The sequence below is a fragment of the Daktulosphaira vitifoliae genome, unplaced genomic scaffold, assembly GCF_025091365.1.
Source record: "Daktulosphaira vitifoliae isolate Bord-2020 unplaced genomic scaffold, ASM2509136v1 Scaffold_1, whole genome shotgun sequence".
NCBI classification, from domain to species: domain Eukaryota; kingdom Metazoa; phylum Arthropoda; class Insecta; order Hemiptera; family Phylloxeridae; genus Daktulosphaira; species Daktulosphaira vitifoliae.
Window position 1 is genome coordinate 50634298 of NW_026099572.1, and position 27585 is coordinate 50661882.

A 27585-nucleotide genomic window follows, 5' to 3' on the forward strand; every position below is an offset into this window, starting at 1 on the left:
ATATATATATACATGTAAAGCGACTTAAGTACGTAAACGTATCATGCACGAGGTATAGCTGTGTTTTGTTGGCGGGCGGGGCGCGAGGCATATATGGCGGCAGCGGCGTCGGCTGTAGGGATATATAAATGAATATTAACATATACGTATATATAAATAATAATATATATATGTATATATATATTAATATTAGCGGCGATGGTAAGAATATATAATCTTCGCATAATATCGTGGCACTTTCGTTGGCGTCGACGACGCGATGTCCGGCGTGATCCTCGGGCGTCAAAAGGTTAGCAGCGTTGATGGCGACGGTGCGCGAGTGGAGATCGGTTTATTGACGTTGCCACTTTGACAACAGGAAGAATACTACGGTATCATTAGCGGCGGTACGTCGTCGGCCGTGCGGCAGCACTTGCTGGACTTTGCACCGCGGCGTATAACGCGCGGTGTTGGTCAGTCAAATACTCAAAATTATACAGAAAAAAATAGTGTTGGCGCCGACTGGTGAGCGGGGTGGGGTGAATGCGTTACGACGGTCTAGTCTCAAGGTCATAGACGACGGCATACGCGACATAATAACACGTGCCGCGTGGAGTTACAAACTAACAACATACAACATACAAACAACATACATGTGAAACTAATATAAGCGTGTTAAAAACGCTTCGATGCAAATCTTTAGATAGTGTTTAATTTTAAAAAATTGGTATATTATTCAAAAAGCTACATGATCTGCTAGTTCCTTATTAATATCCTGATTAAGATAAAGCATGTCGAATGAAAGAGGGATTATTAAAAAATATTATTTCTCATAAAAAAATTGTGTTGATCCATACACTTTTCAATAAGTTATAGCATTATAATGTTAAAAATGTAAAAAATAAAATCGAGAATTTTCACACAAAAATAGCATTTGGTAGCCATTTTCACCATGAAGACAAGTCCAGAGGTCAAATTTTCTTTTTTCATAATAAAGTACATTACATTAGCTTTAATTTAAGATATATATAAAAGTGTCAGACTTTCCGGAACATTTTCAAATGTTAAGTTGAAAAAGTAAATTTTTTGTGAAAAAGTTGTCATTTAAAATTCCCCCGTGGGCAGATAAAGGGTCAAATTTACAAAAAAAATATACCAAATGATAGGTAGACATCAAGCATTTATAAAAAAAAAATTATATTGATATGTTCATTTTTGAAAAAATTACGGTAGTTTTTAGTAAAAAAAATTTCGAAAATTAGGGATTTTTAAATTTGTAATTTTTTTGGAGGTTTCCCCCACTTACGGGGAATGAGGGAAATTTTTTCAATTTTTGAGGGCAATGTCTTCGACTAGATACGATTTGTGATCTTTTGACGTATCATTGAAAGATATCGGTTCGATGAGAGCTGAGAAAAAGTGGTAACAGGCAAAAAAAAAAAAAAAACACATCATAGTAAAACCAATACCTTCTCAGCTTCGCATCGAAGCAAAAAAAGAAAATTATGTCGTAACATGCAAATCTCAAAAATATTCTTGAAACATATTAATTAAGCTTTTTAAAATATTAAAATAAAGTGTATATAATTTTGAATTTTGCAGGAATTTTACACAAGTTTAGATGATTATTTATCATATGTTTATTTGCCTTCTGAATCGTACAATTTTGGAAGTGAAGAGCAAAGTAATCACACTAATTTTGATACATCAACTCTATGTAGAGTACGTTTCCTCCCAGATGAATATGCAGATGGTTCCAAAAGTATTTGTTTAAAATTTTCTGAAACATCAGTACTAAATCCAGGGAAGTATATTTTATTATACTTCAGTAGAAATAATAACTCTGTGTTAGGAACTTCTGAAACATTTGAGGCAAAATATAAACCAAATCCTTGTTCTACTCTTAGAGAATTTGGTTGGTGATTGATAATAAAATATATGAAATTTTCAGAAATAATTATTTTTGGTTTTTTTATATTCTGTTCATAAAAATACCATTAATTATTTTATATATTTATTAATCTTTATTATATATTTTATTTTAAATATTAATTGTTAATATTATGTGGTTGTTACATTTTAATAAATATTATATTTAAAAAAATATTCAAATGAAGTTAATATTTAATAAATTTAGTAATAATATTTAAATGTACAGGTGTTCAGTAAGAAAGGAAACAAGATAATTGTTAAAAACAACAAGAACAATAGAAACTTGTTTCCTTACTTGCTGAACACCTATACAGAATGATACTTTTTAACACGCTTTTATTAGTTTCACATGTATGCGTGTTGTTTGTAACTCTCCACACACCACGTGTTATTATCTCGCGTATCTCGTCGTCTATGGCCTTAAGACTGGACTGTCGTAACGCATTCATACCACCCAACTCACCACTCTCCGACAATATTTTCCTGTATAATTTTTGATTTTCGTACCCGTACATGTGGGCGTATCATCAATATTATATATACATAAACAAATTTTTATTGTTTATTATTAGATATAAACATTTAAAGATTCAAATTTTTTTGAGTTAATATACATGTATAAATGGATTACAAATACAAATAGCTAATTGGTTTTTTATGACGATATTAGCAAGCATATATCCTTTATTATCAATAGTAACAAGACACATTGTTGTGAGTTTATAAACACACTAATTGGCAATACAGAAATTATATCCATTGCTAGTGATAATTGACAATAAAAACTCCGTGACTGTAACAGCGATGTCATAAAAAACTGAAAAGTCAGAAATAATTTAAAAAATAAGCTTAAAACAATAATGACGAAAAATACTAGTACTATTGTGAAAAAAAGCGTAGGGGCTTTATGCCATATTTTTCGTATATTGAGCGCTCAACGATTTTTATTCACAATAATACTAGTATTTTTCGTTCATTATTGTTTTAAGCTTTTTTTTTTTACTTTTTAGTTCAATATGCTTTAAAAGCGTGTTTTTCAGTTTTTTTAAACTAAAACTTTACTTTTTGGCTTTTGTTAGTTACATATAAATATCTTTTATGTTCATCCCTTATGTCATATAGAAGTGTTTATTTTTTTAAAATAGAAACAGACATATTCTATATGACTTTAGGCATGAACATAGAAGATATTTTATAACAGATAAATAAAGTTACATATGTAACTAAAAAAAAGAAATTATTATTTTAAGAGAAAGTGAGTTGCTAGTGTTAAAAGAATCACCTTGTATATTGTATTCCTAAATAAATTATTTTTAGTTTATTAGTTAAATAATTTACATAAAATTAACTTATAAAAAACTACAAAAAGGAGTAAAAAGATATAGAATCATTTTGATAATAAAAACAACATCTTAAAAAAAAACTTTGTGTATTACAAGTATAATTTTATATACTACAAAATAATTAGTTTAGGAAGAAAAGGTTTATTATAATTTTATCATTTGTAGAAATAAATCTACCACTATATACAAAAAAATTAAATTAATAATATAAAATAAGGATCTGGTGAAAAATAAATAAAAAATTTTAATAAGTATAATCCATTAAACAATAATTCTAAATATTTTTTTTTGTTATAATAAAACAAACAAAACAATGAGCCTTTAATTTCAACATGGTAATAAAATAGTATAGATTACAAATTAATTTCATGTTTAAAAAGAAAACATGTACATAAAGATTATACATAAATAGGTGGGACAATTATGAGGAATGTAAAAGCAGCAGAAGTTATGATGTTATAATGTAAGTATAACATATTTATCTCATTATATTAGAGCTTCTATGAAAAATAATATTGCACACAATCATTATGGACGGACATAAACTACTCGTCAATATATGAATGCTCTTACTTTCCAACTTATGAAAAAATTGATTGAGAACTATTTAAAAATAATAATATATTGAATATCATATAAAATGTAATATTTAGTTAAAATAATATGTTATAGACATATTTACCAAGTAATTAATAAAGAAAAACGTATTATAGGTAAACATATACAAAATAATAGTGTGACTGTAAGTGAATTCATGGTCGATGAAATCTGAAAAATTACAATTATGTGGTTAATTAAATAATAAATTAAAATTTCAATTAACATAAAAATTAATTTTTATAATTAAATATTTTAGTTTCGATGCGAAGCTGAGAAGGTATTAGTTTTATTATGATATGTTTTTTTTTGTGTCTGTTACCAATTTTTCTTAGCTCTCGCTGAACCGATTGCTTTCAATGATACATCAAAAGATCACAAATCGCTAATTTTCAAACATTTTTCAATTTTTTTTACTTAAAATTGCCATACATTTTTTAAAAATGACAAAATTGTTATAATTTTATTTTTATATAAATATATGAGATATTTACCTATCATTTGATATATTTATTTTTTTTTTATAAATTTGATCCTTTACCTGCCCACAAGGAGGATTAAAAATGACAACTTTTTTAACTTAATTTTTTAAAGTGTTCCCGAAGCTTTAACACTTTTATATATATCTTAAAAAAAGATTATGTAATATACTTTAATAAGAAAAAAAAAAATTTCAGACTATTTTGTTTTCACAGTGTAAAAAGTGAAAACAGATATTAAAGTTAATAAAAAAATACGATTTTTGTAAAAAAATTATTTTTTATATTTTTAACTTTATAATGCTATAACTTTTTGAAAAATAATCAATAGATTTTTTCATGAGAAGTAGTATTTATATGCATCATTCATTCGACATACTTTATCTTAATCAGGATATAAATAAGGAAATAGGAGATCATGTACTTTTGGAATAATCTAACAATTTTTTTTAATTAAACACAATCTACAGATTTACATCGAAGCATTTTTTATGATAATGATTTTAATCACTGTCAGATATCATTATATTTGATCTAACTACGTCACCATTGTGCCACAACCCCCCCTGTGATGGGTTTTTTATTTGAAATTAATATCATTAAACAGTGCCACAGATATTATATAAAGAGTGCTGGATAAAAACAGAAATAGTCTATTTTCTTTCAATTTTGATTTAATAGTTTATTAGCAATAGTATCAGAAATGAAATTCATTTGGTGAAAAATATTGTAAGCTTTTTTTCATTAACCTAAAAATATATAGAAATTAAACTAATATTTTCTCCAATACTTTCTGTATATTTAAAATAAAGGAAAATTATTACAACGCTTAAAAAAAAATTTTTTTAGAATCCAATGAAACTTTTGCTTAACTTTTTATTTAAGCATGTACAAATTTAAACATTATTTCCACCCTTTTTTTTATCTATACAAAGTGGATTCATTTATCATAAACCACCTAATTGAAAAAGAAGAAAATTTTTTATTTGTTTCTTGTAGTGTTAGTATTCAATGTGATTTTTTTAACAATGGCCACTCAATTTCTCTTAAAATAATAATCTGTTATAAAATATCATTTATAATCATGCCTTATGTCATTTAGGGGTGTTAACTTAATTTATTTTAATGGAAACATATTCAACTAGCTTATAATTTGAAAATGACTGGTCGATAACAACTTTTGGACCAGTATTTTGGAACTCATTAACAAAATAAAGTACTGATTAGAAGTGAAGAGTGGGTGCTGCTATTTTTATAACATAACATCTCCCAGCTGTACTCTTACTTTCACCTAGATATAAATATGTCAATAACTTCTGAAATACTGGTCCAAAAATTGTTATTGACTAGTTATTTTTTTAATTACATCAATATCTATTAAACAAGCTAGTTAAGTAGGGATATTGCCATTTGAGAAATTAAAGTTGAAGCTCTTATAATGTATAAGGAATGAATATAAAAAAACATATAATTGAAAAATTGAGAGAAATATTAAACTAAAAAAACAAATAAATTTTTTTTTTATTTTTCGATTATTTAAGTTGTTTATAATAAGTGAATCACTCTGTATAAATATAGTTAATCATTACAGTTAAATCATAACAAATTTTAATGTTACACAAGAGAATAGTAATTCAGATAAGAGATTAAATTATTTTTATTAATAATGATTTAAATAATTAAAAAAAACTGCCAAAAATTTGTTTGTAATCCATGTTTTTTTATTATAATAGGCTCTTAGAATGAAATAGTTATTTTTTTTTATATCTTTTACCTAGTAAGATGTTTACTTTCTTGATGAACTTCCATTTCCGAACTCTTAAATTCATTAAGTTCTTTTCTAATAGCGGCTTTATCTTTAGTTGTTAAACGTGTCCAAGGTTTATCTGCCCTTCGGTCATAGTCATGTGCCTGTGTCACTTCTATATAATCATTGAATCTTATAATCTATAAAAAAATGTAGATAAGTCAGTAATAGTCTAGGATTTATGAATCATGAATATTAAGTAGACATTTACTTTTTTTTCTTTTAATTCGTCAACTGTAGGTCTAAAACTCAGTTTTCTAAGTAGCATTTTCTTTTTTTCTTCTTTTAATTTTTTTTCTTCTGCTGCAGTTTGTTCTATATAATAATTAAAATAATATGTTATTCTGTTTTTACAACAATAAAACATTAATAACAGTAATACTTTTTAAAATATTTCTTTCTTCCAGTTCTTCTTGTGTTGGTCTCATACTCAACCTCCTAAAAAAAAAGAAAACGAAAATCATTTAAATTATTATTGACCTTTATAATATTTACCTTATAAGGCGAGCACCAATTACTTCTTTTGTTTCTTGTCGTTCTTTATCACTTTGAACTTGAAGAATATTACGATTAATAAGCTCTTGTCGATCTGGTCGTAATGCTAACTTTATAGCTAAACTATCTTTCCTAGCAATTTTTTCAGCTAATCGATCTATTCAAATTAAATAAAATAAGAATTACAGTAAGAATCAAGCATAGTAGAGTTGAGGTATTATTTTAAATTAATATCTGTAAGTGATTAAAATCAGTTATAAAAAATTTGATCTGTATTTAAAACAATTTTTAAAAAAATTAATCATATTTAGTAAAAATGACATGATTTTTGACTGATTACTTAAGAGAACAAATGAATTTTTTTTTTGTTAATCATACATTACACTAAATAAGTTTTACTTTTAATAATTTAAAAGGAAGTAAGTAATCTTTGAAAAAAAAAAAATTACAAAATTTCCCATTTGTACCAAATATTGTATGATTCTTGGTTTGTCTAAAAATTCTTAGAAATCAATATTTAGGATAATTTTTTTTTTTTATCTTAAAGTAAATTGTATTAGCTATAATTAGATATAGGATTAAAGTAGTTAAGAGTTTTGGAATATTTTAAATTGAAAAGAAAATACTTTATATGATAATTATACCCCTCTTGAAACTTTGATAAATGATAGCATTTTTATAAAAGTATGTTTAATGTAAAATACTTGGCTTAAATATTACCACTGAAAATTTTATTTCAATCCGTTCATTAATCAAATACTTGGTAATTTAAAAAAACTATTATATCTACCAAAAGTTACGTGATTGTAAGCTATAGAGGCCAATTTTTATAAAGAATGAGTTACTTGAACAAATTTTTTTATTTAATTATATATTACATTAAAAAAGTATAAATTTGAAATAATTCTGAATGATGCAACTATTCTGTTACTACTCAAAATAATATAAAATCTTCCATTTTTATCAGCAAATTTTTACTGAGCTTCACATTGAAGTTAAAATGTTATAATAAATAATATTAAACTTTATAACTTTTACTTACTATCAAGATTATCATCTCTGTATAATATAGGCCCATCACCAGAGCTGTCATCATCACTTGATTCATTGGGTCTAGTGTTTTCCTTATTTTCTTGCAATGAACAAGGTAGTGATATACCAAACACTATTGGATGGTTAGTACCACTACAAACAAACAATCAACAATACCATGAACACATTAAAAATATTTAAATTAAAAAATGTTACCAAAAACGTATCCTAGGTTTAAGTGGAGCTCTTCTGCTAAGCAGCAATAAACAACAAATTGTAAAAAATAGTGAAATCAAGAGCCAAATGATTGCCAAATAATTGGCATACAAACATTAATTCACTTTTATCTCTTAACCTCGAATTTTATTTTTGAAATTGATTTTTTTTTCATTATATTATTATATTTTCATTTAAACTTACTTTATTTGTATTCTATCTTGTTGGTTTTGATTTGGGGTTGATGGTTTCTTCAAAGCAGATTTAAGAGGTTGTGCATTAAAAACAGGTTCTTTAGCTGGTATTTGTTCTACACGGCTAGAGTAACTATGGCGATTACGTATTCTAAAACCATTTGAATCATCATCACCATTGTCATCTACTTCTTGTTCATCCTCATCATCTTCATCATCATATTCTTCATCATCATCCTCATCATCATCATCATCATAATTATCTTCATTAGTTATCATATCCATTTCTTCATCATTATTTTCATTAGAATAGTTATTTTGACGATCATTATCTGTAATACATTAAAAATTATAAACCACTGAATTTTTTACTAGAATGATATTTTTTATAGTTCTCTTACGTTGATATAAATAAGATTGTTGAGCTGGTGAACTAAACATTGGTGGTGGAGGGATAGGACCTACTTCTGATACAGGTATAGGAGGTTCAGGAAGTTCAGAAAGCATTAATGAAGGGTGTCCAGAATGACCAAATATCATCCTAGGACTGGAATGATAATAACTGGTTTTTGCACCACCACTTATTTGAAACTTATTTTGCCCAGAAATAATTAATGATGATGCTTTATCACAATTCAATTTAGGAGATTCACAACCTTAAAATAATAGTACTGTGCTTTAAAATAAAATTTTAGTGACAACTATTTTCTGATTATTACAATTACCTGATGGCAAAAATAAGTTGGGAGGTCTTGTTGGTGATTGACTTGATCCAGTTAACAGAGATTGATTAGCTGCATGATAACAAAATAGTCGCCTAGTGAGTGTACCTCCAGGTCCCGTGAGTGAATTAGGTCTTTCTGGTTTTGAACTACTAGGCTGCTCAGTAATATGTGACTGTTGCTCATAAGTCGTTGAATTAATTGAATCAAAATGACTTTGGGCTGTTTCAGTCTTCATATCTTTGTTAAAGTCTACAATTTTGTAAAAAATTATAGATATACTATATTAATAATCAGTACTTTGAAATTATAAGTCAAAAACCAATTAAAAATTCGAAGAAAAATTGATTACTGAAGTATAAGGATGGTAATATTTAATTTAAACAATATTATTTTGATCACACAATATTTTTTTAAGAGAAATTTCCTAATTTTTATTGAATTAATGATAGTAAGAGCATCTTAAACAATAAAATACTAATAACAAAATAACTAAACTAATAGTTGTACTTTAGTAATAAAGCATACCCGATTTTCTTCTTTTTTTTGAACACAAGGGAGTGGGCAATCGGATTCTGGATCCATACCTATTCAGTGGGAATCCAGTGCGAGTTTTAGAACGCACATGTCTACCACAACTTACAGTAGTTGCCATACGCATATAGATATGGTAGAGCAGAAATACTAAAAATCAGTATAACGCGACACTGACAACTAAAAATTGCATTAATAGTCGCAAAAATTCACAAGTATTTCGTCAGTCACCTAATACTGGTCCGCGTTGTATGACAACAGTTACGAAATTGCGCATTTTTAACAAGTAAAGAAGATCAGTAGCCAACTTCTACACCTACAAAAATATTTACACTGACAATTACTCTAACGTCAGATTTTAAGCGCTTGATCAATAGATGAATCGGCCCCACAGTTTTGTGGAATTTCTAAAAATAAAAAAAGGCGCCGTCATAAATTTAACAAACCTGTAGGATGATCCAGAAATATAATCTTAATGTGTAGAGATGATGTTTTTTATATTCATTTAAAGAATTCACACAATGTGCCTTGAACTATTTGTCGCCAAACATAATTAAAATACTAGATATTTTTAATATAGTGTTCTCTAATAAACGAATATAATTAGAAATTTCAATATTTTGTGACAAAAACGAATGATTTTAAATGTTTTCAAATCTATAAAGTACAATTAATTTATACAAGATTAAAACAAAACTTGTATTCTGTTCAACCATTTCTAAAATAAAATTTAAATATGAAGACTAATTGCTAAATTTAACAGTGAAAATTCCTCGTAAAAAATAACTAATTTAACACCACAACCGTTTTGATCAAAATATTTCAACTTATTATGCAACGAACGAAGGAGCCAAAACTATGTTTCTCGCGGGGACGATAAACCTTGAATTAAGGGGGTAACTTTTAACAAAAAAAAAATCACTCAAAATCCATAGCGATCAATGAACACTATGAATTTTCAATGTCAATCAATAACAGATAAGAAAATTCTTGACCTCAGTACACTATAGATTTTAAAACTAATAGTCAATAATAAAGACCAGTAAAAAAAAAAAAATCATTATGTACCCTAATGCGTATATCAAATTCATTAATAAATTAACCATAAATATATTATTCTTTGTTATTAAAACATGAAAAATTTAAAGATTTGAATGATATAATAGTTAAGATTATTAAAATTTTTTTATAAACTAAATATTTTTTAAAGTGAACTTAGAGTAGTTAGTTTTCCTGTAAGATTATTGCCTTCGTCTAAAAACTACATAATACAAAACAACGATATTCATAAATACCATTGCACAATTCTTTATACATAAACGAATACTTCAATACTTTATTCAGTTTTCATATCAATGTTTGACGCTTAACGTAAAACGTGTAAATATGTAATGCGGTTTGATAGTGCTTATTGAAAAAAACATAAAGTATGCTAATAAAATCAGAAAGAGTACATATTAAAATTGATGTAAGCTATGAAGGTAATAATTTAACTAGAGCGGTTAATTCATTTTTTGCGTCTATCAAAAAAAATATTAATTTTCTACTGGAACACTATAGTGTTCATAGTAACAGTATCGTAGCCAAGAGGACTTCTTCTATTACTATATTCTTTATATTCTATAAGAATATACTATAATATGGAGTGATGAGCAAAAAAAAGGTTCAAAATATGAAATATTGTTAGGTTATTTACTATGCCTTCCAACCATTATGAAATTCTGGTTACGCCACTAAATAGTAATCAACAATATATTAATGATTAATGTGTTAAATTATCTATATTATCTAGTTATAATTATATTATACTCGTATTATATTAATTATACTATCCTCAGAAATTAAAAAAAATATCTATTTTTTTTCATTAGTGAAAATTTCATAATGAACGTCAATAGTTGAGACATATTTTAATTTCAAATTTGTTATGCTACAAATTTTTCAAAATTGCATAGAATGGAATGAAATTTTTATTAATAGCACTTTAGATGTTAAATTTTTTTTTAAATACTTTTGAAAACCTAAAATGAACTTAAGTAAAGAGGAGGTTTAAATCAAACAACATATCGAGTCAATAATTTTTTGTTCTTGTCTAAGGATGCACAATATGTATTGCAGATACCCTAAAAAATAAATGATCATTATAATAATAATTAGTAATTAATAAGTTACTTTTTAATCAAGGTTTACATAATTTTGGCACGTGGTACTCAACGTATAAATGTAATCGACCATAGTAAATTTACTACCCTACATAATACCAAAGTGATGACGCCATTTATTAAAATAGCATATTACGCCTCAATTTGTATTCTAATAAACCATCAAACGGAATATTTGTTTTTTAATTTTGTATTTACACCATCAAAAATAGTGTTACAAGAAAAAAAGCTATTTATATAATTATTTAATTTAGTTTCGTAAATTCAATATTTTAATTATACTTTAATAATTGTAAAAGTTTTTCGTACCAACTTTTAGATCTTATTTAATATTTGAAAAAATAAAATTGGATTTTGGTTAAAGCCAGGATTTTTTAAGAAAAGGTGCATGCTGAATTAGAATAAAAAGATTCTTCTATTGAGGACTTTTATTTTTGCTCATCACTTCATCTTAGAGATAAATATTACGGCCAACAAGAGGTCATGATCCTTGTGTTTCATAACCTATGCCACTGAATAAGGTACTAAGCCCTAGTTAAATGTAATGTCTTAATGTATCTACAATTATTTATTTCAGATTCATTTTATTCCAAACATTTCTAGTTTTCCATAATTATGGCTATACTATTTCAAGTTTACAATAAGTTGATTACGATACTTCATTAAAAAAATTGATCCACATTTTAACATGTCTTCAGTGAAGAAGTTTGAGATAAACGTTTCACCCAAAACATAATTAAATAATAGATGTTATTAAAATAAAAACATCAAAAAAGGTATCCGTTGTGGCTAAATAATTAGATTTTTGTTATTATACTTGTAACCTTTCAATGTTAGTTTTATTATTAATCATTACTCTGCCGCGCTCTTCCTACGCTCTACTTTACACATAAAAGGGATAAATTAAAAAACAACGGTAGCACAGTGGGTTGTGGCACAGTATGGACGTGGTATAGTTGAGACAAGTATACATGATATCTGACAGTGATTAAAACCACTAACATAAAAAACGCTTCGATGCAAATCTGTAGATAGTGTTTAATTTTAAGAAATTGGTAGATTATTTCAAAAGCAACAATAACTCTTATTCCTTTAATTTTATACCGATTAGTTATTTGATTTATAATTATTATATATAAAAAAATAATAATTTTAGTAATTAAATTTAGTATGAAAATGATATTCAATAATTTAATATTGTAATTTTTACGGAGATATTATAAAAATAATTAAGTAATTGTATATTTCTAAACTTTTAACGCATATAAAAATTTAAAGAACTTAACGCAATACTTTTCAATAAAAAATATTTATTACTAATAATAAAGTTATAAGTTTTATACACTGAACTACAAGGAACTTTCATCAGAAACAAAAATGTACTTTTCTTAATTAACTTTTCTCGATGTTTTCAAATGTGCAATTAAACTTTTTCTATTACTTTTAAGTTTTAATATTATTACTTATTATTAAAAAATAAGTATTTACATATAAAAAAAATAATTAAGACCAAAAAATATTGTTTTACATTAATACTGGTTTTGATTATTAATATGTTAAAAATAAGGAAAATGACACATTTAACCTATTTTGTTAATCCTTTAAAGTAAATTTTTGTGAAAGTTTATAGTAAAAAAAAAATTAATTTATTACCATAACTTTTAGTTCAATTTGCAAGTTTGAAATTAACATCATTAAATAAAAAATTTTATGAGAATTAAAAAAATTGTATCGTTAAGATTAATATGCAGTCAGGAAATTTTATAATTACTATTTATAGTAAATTTATCAGAAAAGCTCAATATTTTTTTGCATTTTTATCGTAATAGATCACTTAAATAAAAATCATAGTAATCATTTCTAATTACCTTTTGTGTTTAAAAAAGATTCTACAATGGAAATATTCAGAACTTAATTTTAATGATTTATTTTGACTAAAAGAACCAATAAAAAAAAAGTTGTTAAAAAGATTTACTTAATTGAGCGTATTATAAAATTTGATTATAATTGTAAAAATATATTGTTAATTCAGGAGAAACTAACAATAATTTTTTTTAGAAATGATTTTTATAGCAACATGTTACCAACAAATTTGGAATATTATAGTCTAGTAGTAGCACACACAAATAGAGTAAAAAAATTATTATATTACAAAGTAAAATGATTTAATTTTGTATTTGAAACCTATCATATCAAACTTAATTCGTCAATTAATACTTCGAAAACATTAAAAATGAATGATTTTAATTGTCTGTATGGAGAACATTGGATAAGTAATTGTTTGAAAAAAGTAGGTTAAGTTAGAGCAGAGAAAATAAATGATAGTCACAATAAAATATCTTCTCAGCTTTGCATCGAAGCTAAAACTTAAAATATAGTAAAATAATTGTAATATGAATAAGAAATTTCTTTTCGCGAGACGCGACTATAGTGATGGGATACTTGATCTTTATTCAAGTTATTGAATCTAAATGAGATAAAAATCAAAGCAGTTGAAAATTTATTCTAACTTAAAAATAATTAAGAAAAAATGCGAAAAATTCTTTGTCATACGAGGGTAGGAACCCTGTACCCAAAGCGCGCAAGACAGAAGTGTTACCGACTCGGCAACCATACGTCGTTTCTGTCGAATGAAAAAAATAACAATTTAAGCTAGTTCAAATTTTAAAGTTGTTCTTCTCGACATAAAAAAAGCAAAACGGTTCAAATAAGTTTAACTTTTTATGCTATATCAATTTGATTTATATAATATTTATGAAATTTAGTGTACTTGTCCGGTATTTTAAAATAAAATAAAATACAAAACCCAAAATTTTAACCAAAATATAGCACATTTTTGAATAAGGTTTTCACAATGAAGACAAATCCAGAGGTCAATTTTTTTTTTAAATTTAAGTTTATTATATAAGCATTAATTTAAGGTACATATAAAAGTGTCAGTTTTTCCGGAACATTTTCAAAAGTTAATTTTTTATGAAAAAGTTGCCACATTGAAACCCTCGCTGTGGGCAAGTAATACCAAAATCAACATTGGATTACTCGAAATATTATTGCATTACATAGGACGTAAGGTAAGTACAATTTAACTTATGCTTTCGAAACTCCAATTATCTATTGTGTAATGAACCATTAATAAAAATTAAATAGGAGAATTACTAAATTAATAATAGAAATTATTTATTAAAAAAATATTAACCATTAATAAACAAATAAAATAAAATTATATAAATTTAAAATGTTATAACATTCCATGCAATTTTACATAAATTCTATTTTCCTTAGTAAAATTAATACCTTCTCAGCTTCGCATTGAAGCTAAAAAGCATTACAAGTATTTCGGATAATTTTTGAAGACTTAGTAAACAAATTTCAAAATATTACTCACGTTACTTAAAAAATAATTCTTAGTATATAATAGTTTTACACGATAATTTAAATTTATCCATTTAGTTAAATTTATGAATTGAGGTATTCAATAGGTAGTGTTAAAAAACAATTTTTTTTTATAAATTATTTAAGTATATTCTTTTTTTTGTGCACTTTTTGATAATCTGACTATTTATTTACCCACGGAGGGAGTTTAAAAATAACAACTTTTTGACAGAAATTTACTTTTTCAACATTATTTTTGAAAATGTTCCTGGAAATACTTTGAGCTTCAAACATATATTAAATTAAAGCTTATATAATTTAATATAAGTTTTAAAAATAATGTCCAGAAACCTTGTTTTCTATATCTAAATTGTTCCCGAAGTGAATTTTACGAAAAAATATTTTTTTTTGTGTAAAAATCACTATTTTTCCATTACAATATTGTTTTTAATTAATTTGTCTACATTTTAAGTCAAACAGTATATTCTCTTAGGATGAAGAATGTAATGAAACCATCTTTTACAAAAAAAAAATTATAGAAATTATTTAAGTGTTAGTTATAAATTATTTAGAGAAAATTTTTGCAACTTTTAATGTCAATTCAATATAAATATTAAACGGAAAGGATATAAAAAATTGAGGTTTACGAAATACAGATTGATTTTCAACTTGATAGCCACTAGAATTCTCTTAAAATAATAATTGTTAAGAAAATAATGTTAGGTATTTTTTAGTTTTATGTGTTTCTTATCTACAGATTTGATTGAAGCGTGTTTTAATGATAGAGATTTTATCATTGTTATATTTCAACTATACTGTCCCCACTTTGCCGCGACCCTATTGTTGGGAGTTTTTTTTAGAGATTTATGTTAAAAACAAAAAAATTTAAACAAAATTATATCGAAACTAAAAAATTTTATTCCTTGCATTATAAGAGCCATGGTGCAAAAATAAAATGAATTTGTAATTCATTATCAAACTTAACCTACCTTTGTAAAAACAAGGACATTTCATAATGTACCCCATCATTGGTTATTTGAAAAATATAATATTGGACTAGGTAAATTATTCAAAAATAATTTACGAATTCCGTCTTTAAAAATTTTTATTTCAAAAATTACGTTACATGCAAAAGCCACAAAATTTTAGTTAATTTTTAACTTTATATCATCTACTTAAAAACAAAAAAGTTTACAATATAAAGCTTGTCGAAAACTTATAAAACTTCGGTAGCTGTTGCATGGCAAGCACGTCATATTTAGTTTAAAAAACCGTTGCCGTGGGAATTAATAATTCAAGGTGCCTTATGATATTACTCAACGTAATGAACATAAAACGTTACTTTACCTGTATAACAATTTATTTTGACTTTTAACATTTAATCAGTATAGCCAACCCAATATGTTTTACTGAAGATATACTTAATTAAATACTCCACTTTATATTACTAAAATAAATGTCTAATGTACATGTAACAAACAATTAAATTATTAAAAATTAGAAAGAATCAATTTCTAAGTTGAGATCACTCAATAAAGTTAATTATCCCCTTTCTAAATTATCTTATATAATTTTCTTTAGAATTGGATAGGATTAATTCACATTATGAAGGGTATAGTATCCAAGCTTTCCCTCCAAATTTTGCCCTTGAATAATTTCGAATAGTATAATCTAATATGAATATGCCAGAAAATTTTTGATTTGTTATAAGAAAATTATTTATTTATATAATTATTACTTAATAATTTTCTTATAGACGATCAACATGGATTTCGTTCTGGACGATCAACAATAACTAACTTAGCTATCTTCAAACAGGATATCTCAGATTCATTTTCCTTAAAAACCAACAGATGTTATCTATTTTGATTTCAATAAAGCATTTGATCAAATCGATCACAGCTTATTGATTTTCAAATTAAAGACCATTTATGGCTTTAATGATCCTCTCTTATCATGATTCACATCCTTTCATCTAAAAGACAACAAATCGTTAAATACAAAAATTTTCTCTCAATACCCATTAATATTTCCTCTGGAATACCTCAAGGCGATCATATTTCACCTTTATTATTCTTATTATTCATTAACGACATATCTTTAGTTCTAAAACACTAAAAAATATTGCTTCTCTCAGACGACGCTAAGATTTATACAACTATTTCATCAATAAATGATGCCTTAAAACTTCAATCAGATTTAAACAACTTTTGCGATTGGTGTTTAAAGAATGTATGAACTGAATTAAGATAAGTGTTCTATAATCACCTTTACATAAAAAAAAAATATTTTCACTTACAATTATAATTTAAATAATAATGATTTACAATGTGTATCTTTAAGTATCTTGTTCAATACTAAATTAAATTTTAATAACCACGTTAGTAAAATTAAAAACAAAGCTTCATCTAAACTTGGTTTTCTTAAACGCTGCTACTCAGACTTCAATAATCCGCTAGCATTAAAAAATATATTTTTTTCTTTAGTTAGATCTCAATTAGAATATGCTACCTTAATTTGGTCTCCCAACTCTATTACTCTAATTCAAAACCTGGAATCCATCCAAAACTCTTCTTTATCATTTCTCTCTTTCAAATATAAAGTGGAAAGAGCCCCACATGAGTTATAATGGAGTTCTAAAATTTTTTAGTATGACTTCCCTAAAAACCGTAGAAATTATCTTAACCTTAATTTTCTATTTAAATTACTCAATAATAAAATAGATTGTGGCCCGTTATTAGAGAAAATTAATTTTAAAACTAATCCAAAAAATACTAGAGAAAATAAATTATTTTATATAAAGAAAAACTATTAAAATTATTCAATAAATTCTCCAAAAAATATGCTTATGTCATTAGGTAATTCTGCCAATCTAGATTTTTTTTAATGTAGTATTAACGATATTCAACAAATTTGTGATATAATTTGATTTTATACTGCTACTTGCAACTAATATATTATGTTCTATTATATAAATTTATATTTTATATTCATATTATTGTTCATGTTATTTATAACTTCTATTGTACCAAAAACTTATATATGTACACAATTTTTTGTAAATGGAGTTTTTTATCTCCATAAATAAATAAATAATATAATTGGTTATCAGTGATCAAAATTAATATTTGTTTATTCATTTCTTAACTTCTTATAGCAAAACTTAGTTGGAGTCCAAGTCTAGAGAATAATGAATGAATTTGATAATTTCATTGTAAATAAGCAAAGTAAACAAGTAAACTCTTCTTAAAGTACATAAAATTTTATTATATAATATAACAAGGAAAAAACGCTTTTCTGGGAAAATTACTTAGAGTGCAATTTTCAAAATTTTTTTTTTTAACGAAAGTACTCGATCATCAGAAATTTTTTTTTTTTTTAAGTCCACGCGCATGGTTTTAATATGCACATTGACTCATTTCTGCTCATACGTTTATTCTGAACCTTAATTATATGGTGTAATATGTATTTTTATTAGGACACTATTTTGTATTTGCACATAGCACTATATTTTATCGAGAAATATTATATGTTACATATAAATTTTAAGACGGTTATAATTATATAAGTTTCTACTTTATCAGTTTATGTTTATCAGTTTATCAGAACAGACATAATTAATAATCTTTTTTTCTCATATATGATATATGAGTCTATTAGTTTATCGTTTATTTATTCATCTATGACAACTATGCTCTCCAACATTAAATCGCAGTTACCAATATTTTTATCAAAATTAAATTTTTTACATAGTCTCACGTATAATAACCAGCTAAATTTTTTTGTAATTATTCTATAATATAAACACTATTATTATAAATAGAATATTAATAATTTTTGTGTATACCAGGGGTGTATTTAATGGAGATATGGCCCCCCTTGAACCAGCGCTATTAATATTTTTTTAGGCAACTTCTAATAAATAAGGACCTAATGTCCTTTTTTTTCATCATTACTTTGATTTTAGCAAAAAAAATTCTATAAAATGTTTAACAAAGTAAAAAATATTAAATACCCCCCTTAAATAATTTTTGAATAAGCCTAAAGGGAATACCTTATTAACAAACGTCAACCTTATACCCAATACATTTTACTATATTCTCTTTTTGAATTTGATGATTTTAATAATAACATTTTTAATATATTTTTGTTACACTGATTCTGATGTAATAATTTTTCTACAAAACACTTATCGTAGCTGGTTACCCCTACCGGAATCAGTGGCCTACTTATGATGACGGCCCGAAGAGAGGCTTACGGCGGAGCCCCAGAGAGGCGGATCCTAGTATCTTATAAGAATATAATAGGTAATAAATAAAAATGGATAAATCAAAATGATAATTTTTTTATAAATATCTTATGATTTACCTTACATAAGATATATATATATATATTATTTTCAAGAATTCTTTCAGTTCTTAATATCAATTCAAAAAGTATAATAAGAGGGTTGCACTTACCCAAACACAAAGTTCTAGCTACTAATAACTCATAATAAATTACAATTTCTATTTCATATTTAAAATAATAATTATCGATAGACAAAAAAAATTACAAAAACTATCAAGCTATAAGCACCATTAATTTGAAAAATGTATCTTATTCCTTTAAAAAAAGGAAATGTCCCAAAAAATTACAATCTTTAGAAAATGTCAATACTGATTATTTTAGTTATCAATTTATATTTAATAGAATTTTATGACAACAAGACGGATTATTGTAACATTTTTAATATTAGTACTTTTTTAGATATTTTCCTTGTCGATGACATACTTTTTTTTAAAAATCTAATCATTGAACAAAGTACTATGTAGAGTAAAGTCAGATCAAAATTTTTAATTTTCAATTTTTGATAAAAATTATTTTAAAATACTTGACTTTTCTAAGCTTACTTAAAATTAAAGCAAATACAATTCAGCATAATATAAAAAAAACCCAGCACAGGGGGGTCGCGGCACAGTAGTGACGTGGCATAGATGGATCAAGTATAATGATATCTGACAGTGATTAAAATCACTATCAAAAAAAACGCTTCGATGCAAATCTTTAGATAGTGTTTAATTTTAAAAAATTGGTGGATTAATCCAAAAGCTACATGATCTGCTAGTTCCTTATTAATATCCTGATTAAGATAAATTATGTCGAATGAAAAAGGGATATAAATATTATTTCTCATAAAAAAATTATGTTGATCCATACACTTTTCAATAAGTTATAGCATTATAAAATTAAAAATGTAAATAATAAAAAATCGAGAATTTTCACACAATAATAGTATTTGGTAGCCATTTTCACCATGAAAACAAGTCCAGAGGTCAAATTTTTTTTTTTTTAATTAAAGTACATTACATAAGCTTTAATTTAAAATATATATAAAAGTGTCAGACTTTCCGGAACACTTTCAAAATTTAGGTTGAAAAAGTAAATTTTTTGTGAAAAAGTTGTCATTTTATATCCCCCCCTGTGGGCAGGTTAATTGTCAGATTTACAAAAAAAATACACCAATTGATAGGTAAGACATCAAGCATTTATAAAAAAAAAATTATATTGATTTGGTTATTTTTAAAAAAGTTATGGCAATTTTAAGTAAAAAAAATTTCGAAAATTAGCGCTTTTTAAATGAGGCCTTCAAAAATAAAAATAATTTTAAAAAATGTTTCACTGCAGAAATTTTAATCACTATCAAATATCTATGAATTATAATATAAAAAAATGTTTTAGCACCACTACACTAGAATCTTATTGAATTTTTTAGTTTCTTTGGAAATAATTTTTTTTAAGCCAGTAAAACAAAAAAATTATTTTAAAATATTATTTTCATTAATTAAATTTATTATTCTCTCACTGTTATCATTAATAATTTTTTCCACAAAAAATTTATTTTAAATAAAATTTCTTACCACTCATGTAATGGTTGGAGTACCTATTTTGTTGTTGTTGAAAAAGTAAAGAAGAACCAATAGTTGGAGTGACAGTAACACAAGTAGTTGTACTACTTGAAGTTTGATTAAGTTGTGTTGAATTATCTATTAGCAATAACAATAACATATAAGATAAATAAAAATGTATTTTTACTCTTATATAAAAAAAGAGGGATTTATTTAAGCTATCTAAAAAGAATATGATAGATCACAATAGAATCATAGGTATATCAGGTTAAACTTTTTTTTTAATTATATATATTTTTATACATAAAAAAAAAAAAAATTAGGCTGAGAAAAAAATTAATTTAGCCCCATAAGAAAATAAATCATAAATGTACACCTATATATAGGATATAATGGGAAGATTTTTTTGAAGTATTATGATCATATTATAAGAATCTGTGAATTATTATTGGGTAAATTTAACTAATTGAGCTCTTAGATTATTAAAAATAATTTTATACAATATTAGATTGTTCACCTTATTTAAAAAAATTTTAACTTAGATCAAATACTGGTTTTCAAAAAAAATGTCCAAGCATTATTTATATACTTAAGTTTTAAAAGGTTTTAACCATTTTGTTTCAATATGTATATTTTAACTTATGAGATAATGAAAAATGATCAAATCAATATAAAATTTGATATTTAATTCTTAAAAATTTATTTACGATGCAAAAAATTAAAGAATGATGATACTAACCATTATCAGAGATCGTGTGAGATTGAGCCATAGGACTATCTAAAAATAGAATTCCTTTTTGAATTAATTCATCTCGATTTGCTCTAATTGAGATTTTTCTTTCTAAATCTGAAAAAAGCAATTTAATAAACAAATAAAAAGTGATACTATTCTTTTCACTACAAGCTGATGCGTAATCCAATAATAGCACAGACGCACAAGTTTAATAACATATAGTTTACACAATCGTTCAAAAATGCAAAAGAGTATAAATATAATTCATATTGTAAATTACACTACAGATAAAGTATAGTTTCACAATTGTGAAAAGAAAATGATACACACTCAAGTCGTAAACCAGTTAGATTAGCGTTGGAAATGCATTATGGACGCATTATAAGTAATACATATTCGGCGGCGGCCTTGTCAGGGTGTCAAGGGCGGGAAGACACCTGATGAGAGTCGATTGTCCTATTAATAGGTGGACGGCTGATATCAAGAGAGATGCGGGTGAGCGCCAGCCTAGAGCGTAGCGCGGTGCTGTATCAAAGCAAATCGTTGAATTATGAACTTAAGTTGTTCTAACTATGATACAATATTTTGAAATATTAAATTTGATGCATTTATAAGTCATGATTATCAATATAATGATATTTTATCAATATGTAAATCATGTGAATATTATTTATAATTACAATATGAATCTAGGTTAAAAACTACGTATAAAATAGTTTATTATATTTTTGTAATCAAAAATAAATTGTATTCATTATTAAAAATAAATAATATATTAATTTTACTATTAAAAAAATTTTTTTTTCATTTAAGTATCATTTTTATGATAAAGATTTTTTAAAATAACTATTATCATATGATATAATAAAATAATGTCAACATACTGAATATTGTAAAATTAACATAATGAATAAAACAAATAAATATAAACAAAATAAAATAAAACAAATATTACTTCTTGATGTAGTTTCAAATTTTTCAGATTTTTTTTTCCTCTTCCATTTCCATGGTTTAAAAAGTTTACCTAAAGCTGAAAACTTGCTTGGTTGCTTACGATCTAATTGAAGAGGACTGGTACGCGTTCCAGACCCTAAACTATTAGTTCTAAGAGCTGTACCATTTTGTTTCTTAGCTAAAATTAAAAAAAAAAATTGGTACTATATTAACTAATGAAAATTAATACTAAACAGCCACATAAAAAATTCTAAAGTTTGGACTTTTTGACAAATAGCAGAACAAAATTATAATTATTTTTACACCAAAAAAATATTGTTTTGATTACACATAAAAGTCAAATCGTTGAGACAAACTTTTTTTGTTCAATTTTAACGGTCATTTGCACATAGAAGATAGGTCGTCGGGACAAATTTTTTTTTTTTAAATTATAGTACATAATGTAAGATTTAATTTAATATATGTTAAAAGAACACAGTATTTCCAAAACATTTCCTAAAGTTAATCTGAAAAAGTTCTACTTTTTATTCATATGTTCCAAGTATTGAACGCCCCAGTATAAAGAGAAATTGCCCGATTAAAAAAAAAAGTATTTCCAATGAAATGGGTATATATAATGTATTTAGAAACAAAAATTTGTGTTGATCTATAGATTTTTCAAAAAGTTAAAACAATTAAAAATTTAAAATTTAAAATCAAAAATCTTTTTATTGTACTAAATTCAAATATGATGAAATTATAAGAAATTTTACAACATTTTAAAGTACTAACAACCTACATATCATTTAAAAAATAATAATGTTAATAAATTATCAATGGAATGTTTAATTGTATTAAATTAGTTAAATACATGTTTTTTTAATATAATTAAATATTTAAAAATAATAAATGTTGTATGGGTATATTTTTAAAAAAAAAATTTCCGGAAAGTTAGCTGACATGTCAAAATGGAAATTAGAATCCTTTAGGCAGCTATTTGACCTAACTAAGTCAAAATAAAACGCCAAGGATAAATTTCAAGTGACTTCTAGTGTTATATTAGTACATCACTAAAAAATGTAATTCAATTAAAGGATCAGTTGTTTTTCATTAATACTTTCACATTTTATAGCAGCAGGTTTTAAAACAAGGTTTGTTAATCAAGGTGACAAGACATTAAGACATTAACTCAATCTAATGATATTTATAAGGAGTATAATACAGTGTCTATTGACTTAGATAAAAAACAGTTACATTTATTACAATTGAATTATTAATAAAATCCAAAACTATTTTATTTTATAGAAGTAATTAATTAAAATATGAAATAAAACCAAAAATGTTTTCAACTTATTATAATACTTAAATTACACTATTTCCTAAAAATTATTATGAAGTCAACTATATGAATGAGAAAAATTAATACATTATAATAATTACAAAAAAATATGCTATATCAACCGCTGTTGATTAAATGAAATATCAAGTAACTTAACTTTAATTTATATCAGAAACCTTTTTCCAGCAATTTATAGGATCTTTAAAGGAGTAATAACCAATTTTATTTTGATTTACTAATTATATCAAAAGTATACTTTATGATTGCATTTTTAAATTAATATATTGATGATTTTATTTATTATTTTTATGACATGTAATATAATATTACTCATATTATTTTACTTAATGCTATTAAGTAATAAATTAATATTAAGACTTTGATGTATTTTAACTACATTATCATTAATAAATAAGAAATTATTTGCCAAAACCACAATACTATTAAAAGAAATACCATAAATCAGGATTTAATTCTAGTATGAACAAATATCATTTTGATTTTATATTCTTACCAATTATATATTTGCCAGTTGTAGGTGATGTAGGTGTAGTAGTTGTTCCACTGGTATGTAAAAAGTCTGTGAGTGACAAGGATGAAGCAATGATTTGCCTCTTTTCTTCAAAATTTAAATAGTCCATACTATTGCTTCTTGGTTGTTGTTGCTGATTTACTTGTTGACCACCATTAGCTTCTACCATTTCTGAAGATGGAGATGTTGGCTTATCACTGTTTGCGGGTAAACACCCGCTAGACAATCGAACCGACATAACTTTATGGACACATATTAATGAATTCACAACCTCATTTATAAAGAACAAAAATTAACAAAATAAAAAACAAACGAATTACAATGACTAAAGAAAAAACACTTGGGAAGCACTGTTACTTAGAGGACCAAGCAAAAAAGTCCACTTAATTGATCAAGAAGGCACCAAGTTCCATTGACGTTTTTTGATACTATTAACAATTGATGTATGGAATTTGGCAATGCCGTTAACGATAACTGTAGTAAGCATTATAAACAAACGTTAAACGACATTTATAGGAGAAAATTTGCTTTAGAAATCTTATGCCGCTTCACACCTACAACAAAATACTCCAAACACGGACAATCAACTTTAAAAAAACACAATATAATCACAACTGTGATCTGTTTAACCAATATGAAATTATTATTATAAAATATCTAGATAAATTGGTCACTGCAAAAAAAAAATAAACGAGATTCAATCGGAAAGAGGGGAAGTGTGTATTGGAATTTCGGAATTTTCCATAGATAAAGAGATTAAATTCAATGTTACAGAGGAGTGGTACGTTTGTGAAGAGGAATTCAGTGCTGACACTTTCATAAAATCAAAAAATATTTGTAACCAACATCACTATCTTATAAGGCAGATAAGTGTTCCATAATAACTACATTAAGCCGTTGAAATATACCTTCGATTAATTTCAAATGTTATATTTATATAATCTATTATTTTACCATAAACTTTTTAAGTATTTAATTTGGTTTAGCGGGGATTAACTTTAAATATGATAAAAATATTAAAGTAAATTAAAACACTTAATAGTTTATGAGATATTAGTACAATAATTTTGAGTTATTATAAAATGTTACTATTTAAAGTTGAAAATACTGCCAAATATATATAAAAGAAGATTACTTTTTCAAAAAGCACTAGACTCGTAATCTTCTACGAGAAGAAAAATATTGGCTAAATAATAATTTTTATATAAAAGAAAGAATAATATTTAACATAATATCTAAACTATTTTTTATTAATTTTAGTAGTAAAATAATTGTAAATATATATTGTATAATATCAAATTGTTTTATGTAAATTTATGAGAAAATGGTTAACAACAAAATCGGATGTATTACCTACTTTTAGTGAATCAACATATGGTTTAATTTATTAATTTTAAGTTAAATGTTTGTGAGTTAAGGAACTACAATTTTTTAGTAAAAAATATATATTTTTAAAATAAATACAATAACATTAATTATATTTTAATTTTTATTAAAATTTGGAATTAGTTTTAGTATTTATGATATAAAAGATTTTTCAACCATTTATAAACAAATCAGATAGTATTAAAAGAAAAAAAAAATATTAATAAAAATTGTTTGGAAAATTCATTAGTAAACAAAAAATAATATAATAAAATTAATCAAATTTTATTCCTTGAGCTAAAGTTAATCTAGATCCACAATTTATAGTTATAGTCGATCTTCTCATATATTGTTTCCATGAGTCTGAACCAGATTCACGTCCACCTCCAGTATGTTTTTCTCCACCAAAAGCTCCACCTATTTCTGCACCATTTGTAGGTATATTTACATTAACAATACCGCAATCTGATCCTTTATGAGAAATCCACTATTTGTAATGGAACAGTACAAAATATAATTAAAGAAAAGTCAGATAAATAAGGATTTAGATATTAATTTTAGTTTTTCAGAATACTAGTCTTGGAATTTTTATAAAAAGTTTTATGGTATCGGATTTAAGAGTTAAATTGAATATAAATATTGTATTAGGTATTTTAGTTAATTTAGGTTTAAGGTTTTGCATTTAAATAATAACTTTATAAAATTTGAAATAACAGTTGTTAGAAAACTGCCATCCATATCATTTTTAAATTAAAAAACAAATGAAATAATGATTTTTAGAACCAAATTTGTCAACTATTTACTCTTTTTCACTATTTAGTAATACTTTGATTTCATTTGAGCAGTTAATACGAAAATCATCATTCTTTAATCAATTTGTTTTGCATTAAATATGAAATGTATACTTCATTTAATTGTAATGAAGTATATAATCTTAATCATATAAAGTATTTTTTTACAAATAAAACTTAAAAAAAATAAAATGTATCTTTCTACTATGTATCTATTGAGTAGATCAAACATTGTAATTTTGTTAAAATATAACTACATTTTTTATAAATTAAATTTAACACATAATAAATTAAATACTTACTTTATAAATAGTCTCAATATTATTTGTAAAAATACTTGAAGATAACCCTTGATCTACAGAATTATTCCATGCAATTGCTTCATCTAAATTTTTGTATTTTAAAATATAAACAATGGGAGCAAATGTTTCTCGACACACAACATGCGAATCGTGTTTCAGACCACTTATAATAGTTGGTTCAACAAAATATCCTGGTATATCTAAAACCTGAAATAATTAATCAAAATAAAAAGTTTTGTTATTACATTAATATTTTGATTAATTTTGTTTACTTTTCCTCCAAACTCAATTTTACCACCATTTAATGTAGCTTCAGATATAGTTTTCTTGAAATTTTCTATGCTGTTTATTGAATGTAAAGGTCCATACAAAGTATTTTTATCAAGGGGGTCCCCTAATCTTTTGATAACATTTGAGTAAGATATTATAAGATTATCTAAAACTTCATTATATATTGATTCATGTAAAATAAGCCGTCTTGTGGTAGTACATCTTTGGCCCGCTGTACCACAACAAGCAAAAACTATTGATTGAGCTACTGTATTAAGATCAGCATCAGGTGTTACAATTATAGCATTATTACCACCAAGTTCCAGTAGAACACGTCCAAAACGTTTTTGTACTTCAAGACCGACCTATAAAAAATAAAAATAATATTAAATTTATGTATATACTATATTGAACAACTTAAATTATATTCAATCTTTTATAAAATACTAAAGTTTAGATTAAATTTCAAATTATAAAATATTATAATGGATTAATAGGATTACTTTTTCGACGTAATTTATAACTATTTATTATCATTCTAAGTAGTGAATTGACACTATTTTTTATT

General features: G+C 25.0%; 3 protein-coding genes across 9 annotated transcripts in view; 1 reads left to right on the forward strand and 2 right to left on the reverse strand.

The window, feature by feature from the left end:
* LOC126898811 (inositol polyphosphate 5-phosphatase K-like) overlaps positions 1-2085 on the forward strand; it is a 7565-nt gene extending 5480 nt beyond the window's left edge. For all 5 annotated transcript variants that reach the window (XM_050673188.1, XM_050673208.1, XM_050673215.1 and 2 more), the window contains one exon: positions 1582-2085. In XM_050673188.1, the coding sequence (XP_050529145.1) occupies positions 1582-1902 (321 nt within the window). In that variant the 3' untranslated portion in view covers positions 1903-2085. The remainder of the gene's footprint in view (positions 1-1581) is intronic.
* Positions 2086-3323: 1238 nt separating this feature from the next.
* Positions 3324-25049, reverse strand: LOC126898765 (phosphatase and actin regulator 2). Of its 3 annotated transcripts, none has more exons than XM_050673092.1 (15): positions 24272-25049; positions 22441-22617; positions 21492-21599; positions 20765-20890; positions 8800-9048; positions 8476-8730; positions 8085-8406; positions 7881-7913; positions 7675-7817; positions 6633-6789; positions 6520-6575; positions 6349-6452; positions 6105-6277; positions 3937-4022; positions 3324-3857 (listed from the first exon to the last, which is right to left on the reverse strand). In XM_050673092.1, the coding sequence occupies exons 1-14, from the start codon at positions 24525-24527 to the stop codon at positions 4007-4009; spliced, it is 2175 nt and encodes a 724-aa protein (XP_050529049.1). In that variant the 5' UTR covers positions 24528-25049; the 3' UTR covers positions 3324-3857; positions 3937-4006. The 3 variants fall into 3 exon arrangements, with proteins under 3 accessions (XP_050529049.1, XP_050529044.1, XP_050529059.1); XM_050673087.1 differs by having other exon boundaries at positions 7881-7916; XM_050673102.1 differs by lacking the exon at positions 7881-7913 and having other exon boundaries at positions 24272-25047.
* A 738-nt stretch (positions 25050-25787) lies between these two features.
* Positions 25788-27585, reverse strand: part of LOC126898787 (putative aldehyde dehydrogenase family 7 member A1 homolog) — a 4921-nt gene continuing 3123 nt past the window's right edge. Inside the window, exons 5-7 of the mRNA XM_050673137.1 lie at positions 27020-27382; positions 26748-26954; positions 25788-26141 (exon numbers count right to left, since the gene is read on the reverse strand). Of these exons, the coding sequence (XP_050529094.1) occupies positions 25929-26141; positions 26748-26954; positions 27020-27382 (783 nt within the window). The 3' untranslated portion in view covers positions 25788-25928. The remainder of the gene's footprint in view (positions 26142-26747; positions 26955-27019; positions 27383-27585) is intronic.

Excerpts from the sequence above, each read along its gene's own strand:
- LOC126898765 (XM_050673087.1), bottom strand. The coding sequence starts at position 24,527 with ATGTCGGTTCGATTGTCTAGCGGGTGTTTACCCGCAAACAGTGATAAG. Across the intron at positions 22,618-24,271 it reads AACTGGCAAATATATAATTG|CTAAGAAACAAAATGGTACA; the intron begins GTAAGAATATAA and ends TTTTAATTTTAG. Across the intron at positions 7,818-7,880 it reads AAACCTAGGATACGTTTTTG|TGGTACTAACCATCCAATAG; the intron begins GTAACATTTTTT and ends GTTTGTTTGTAG.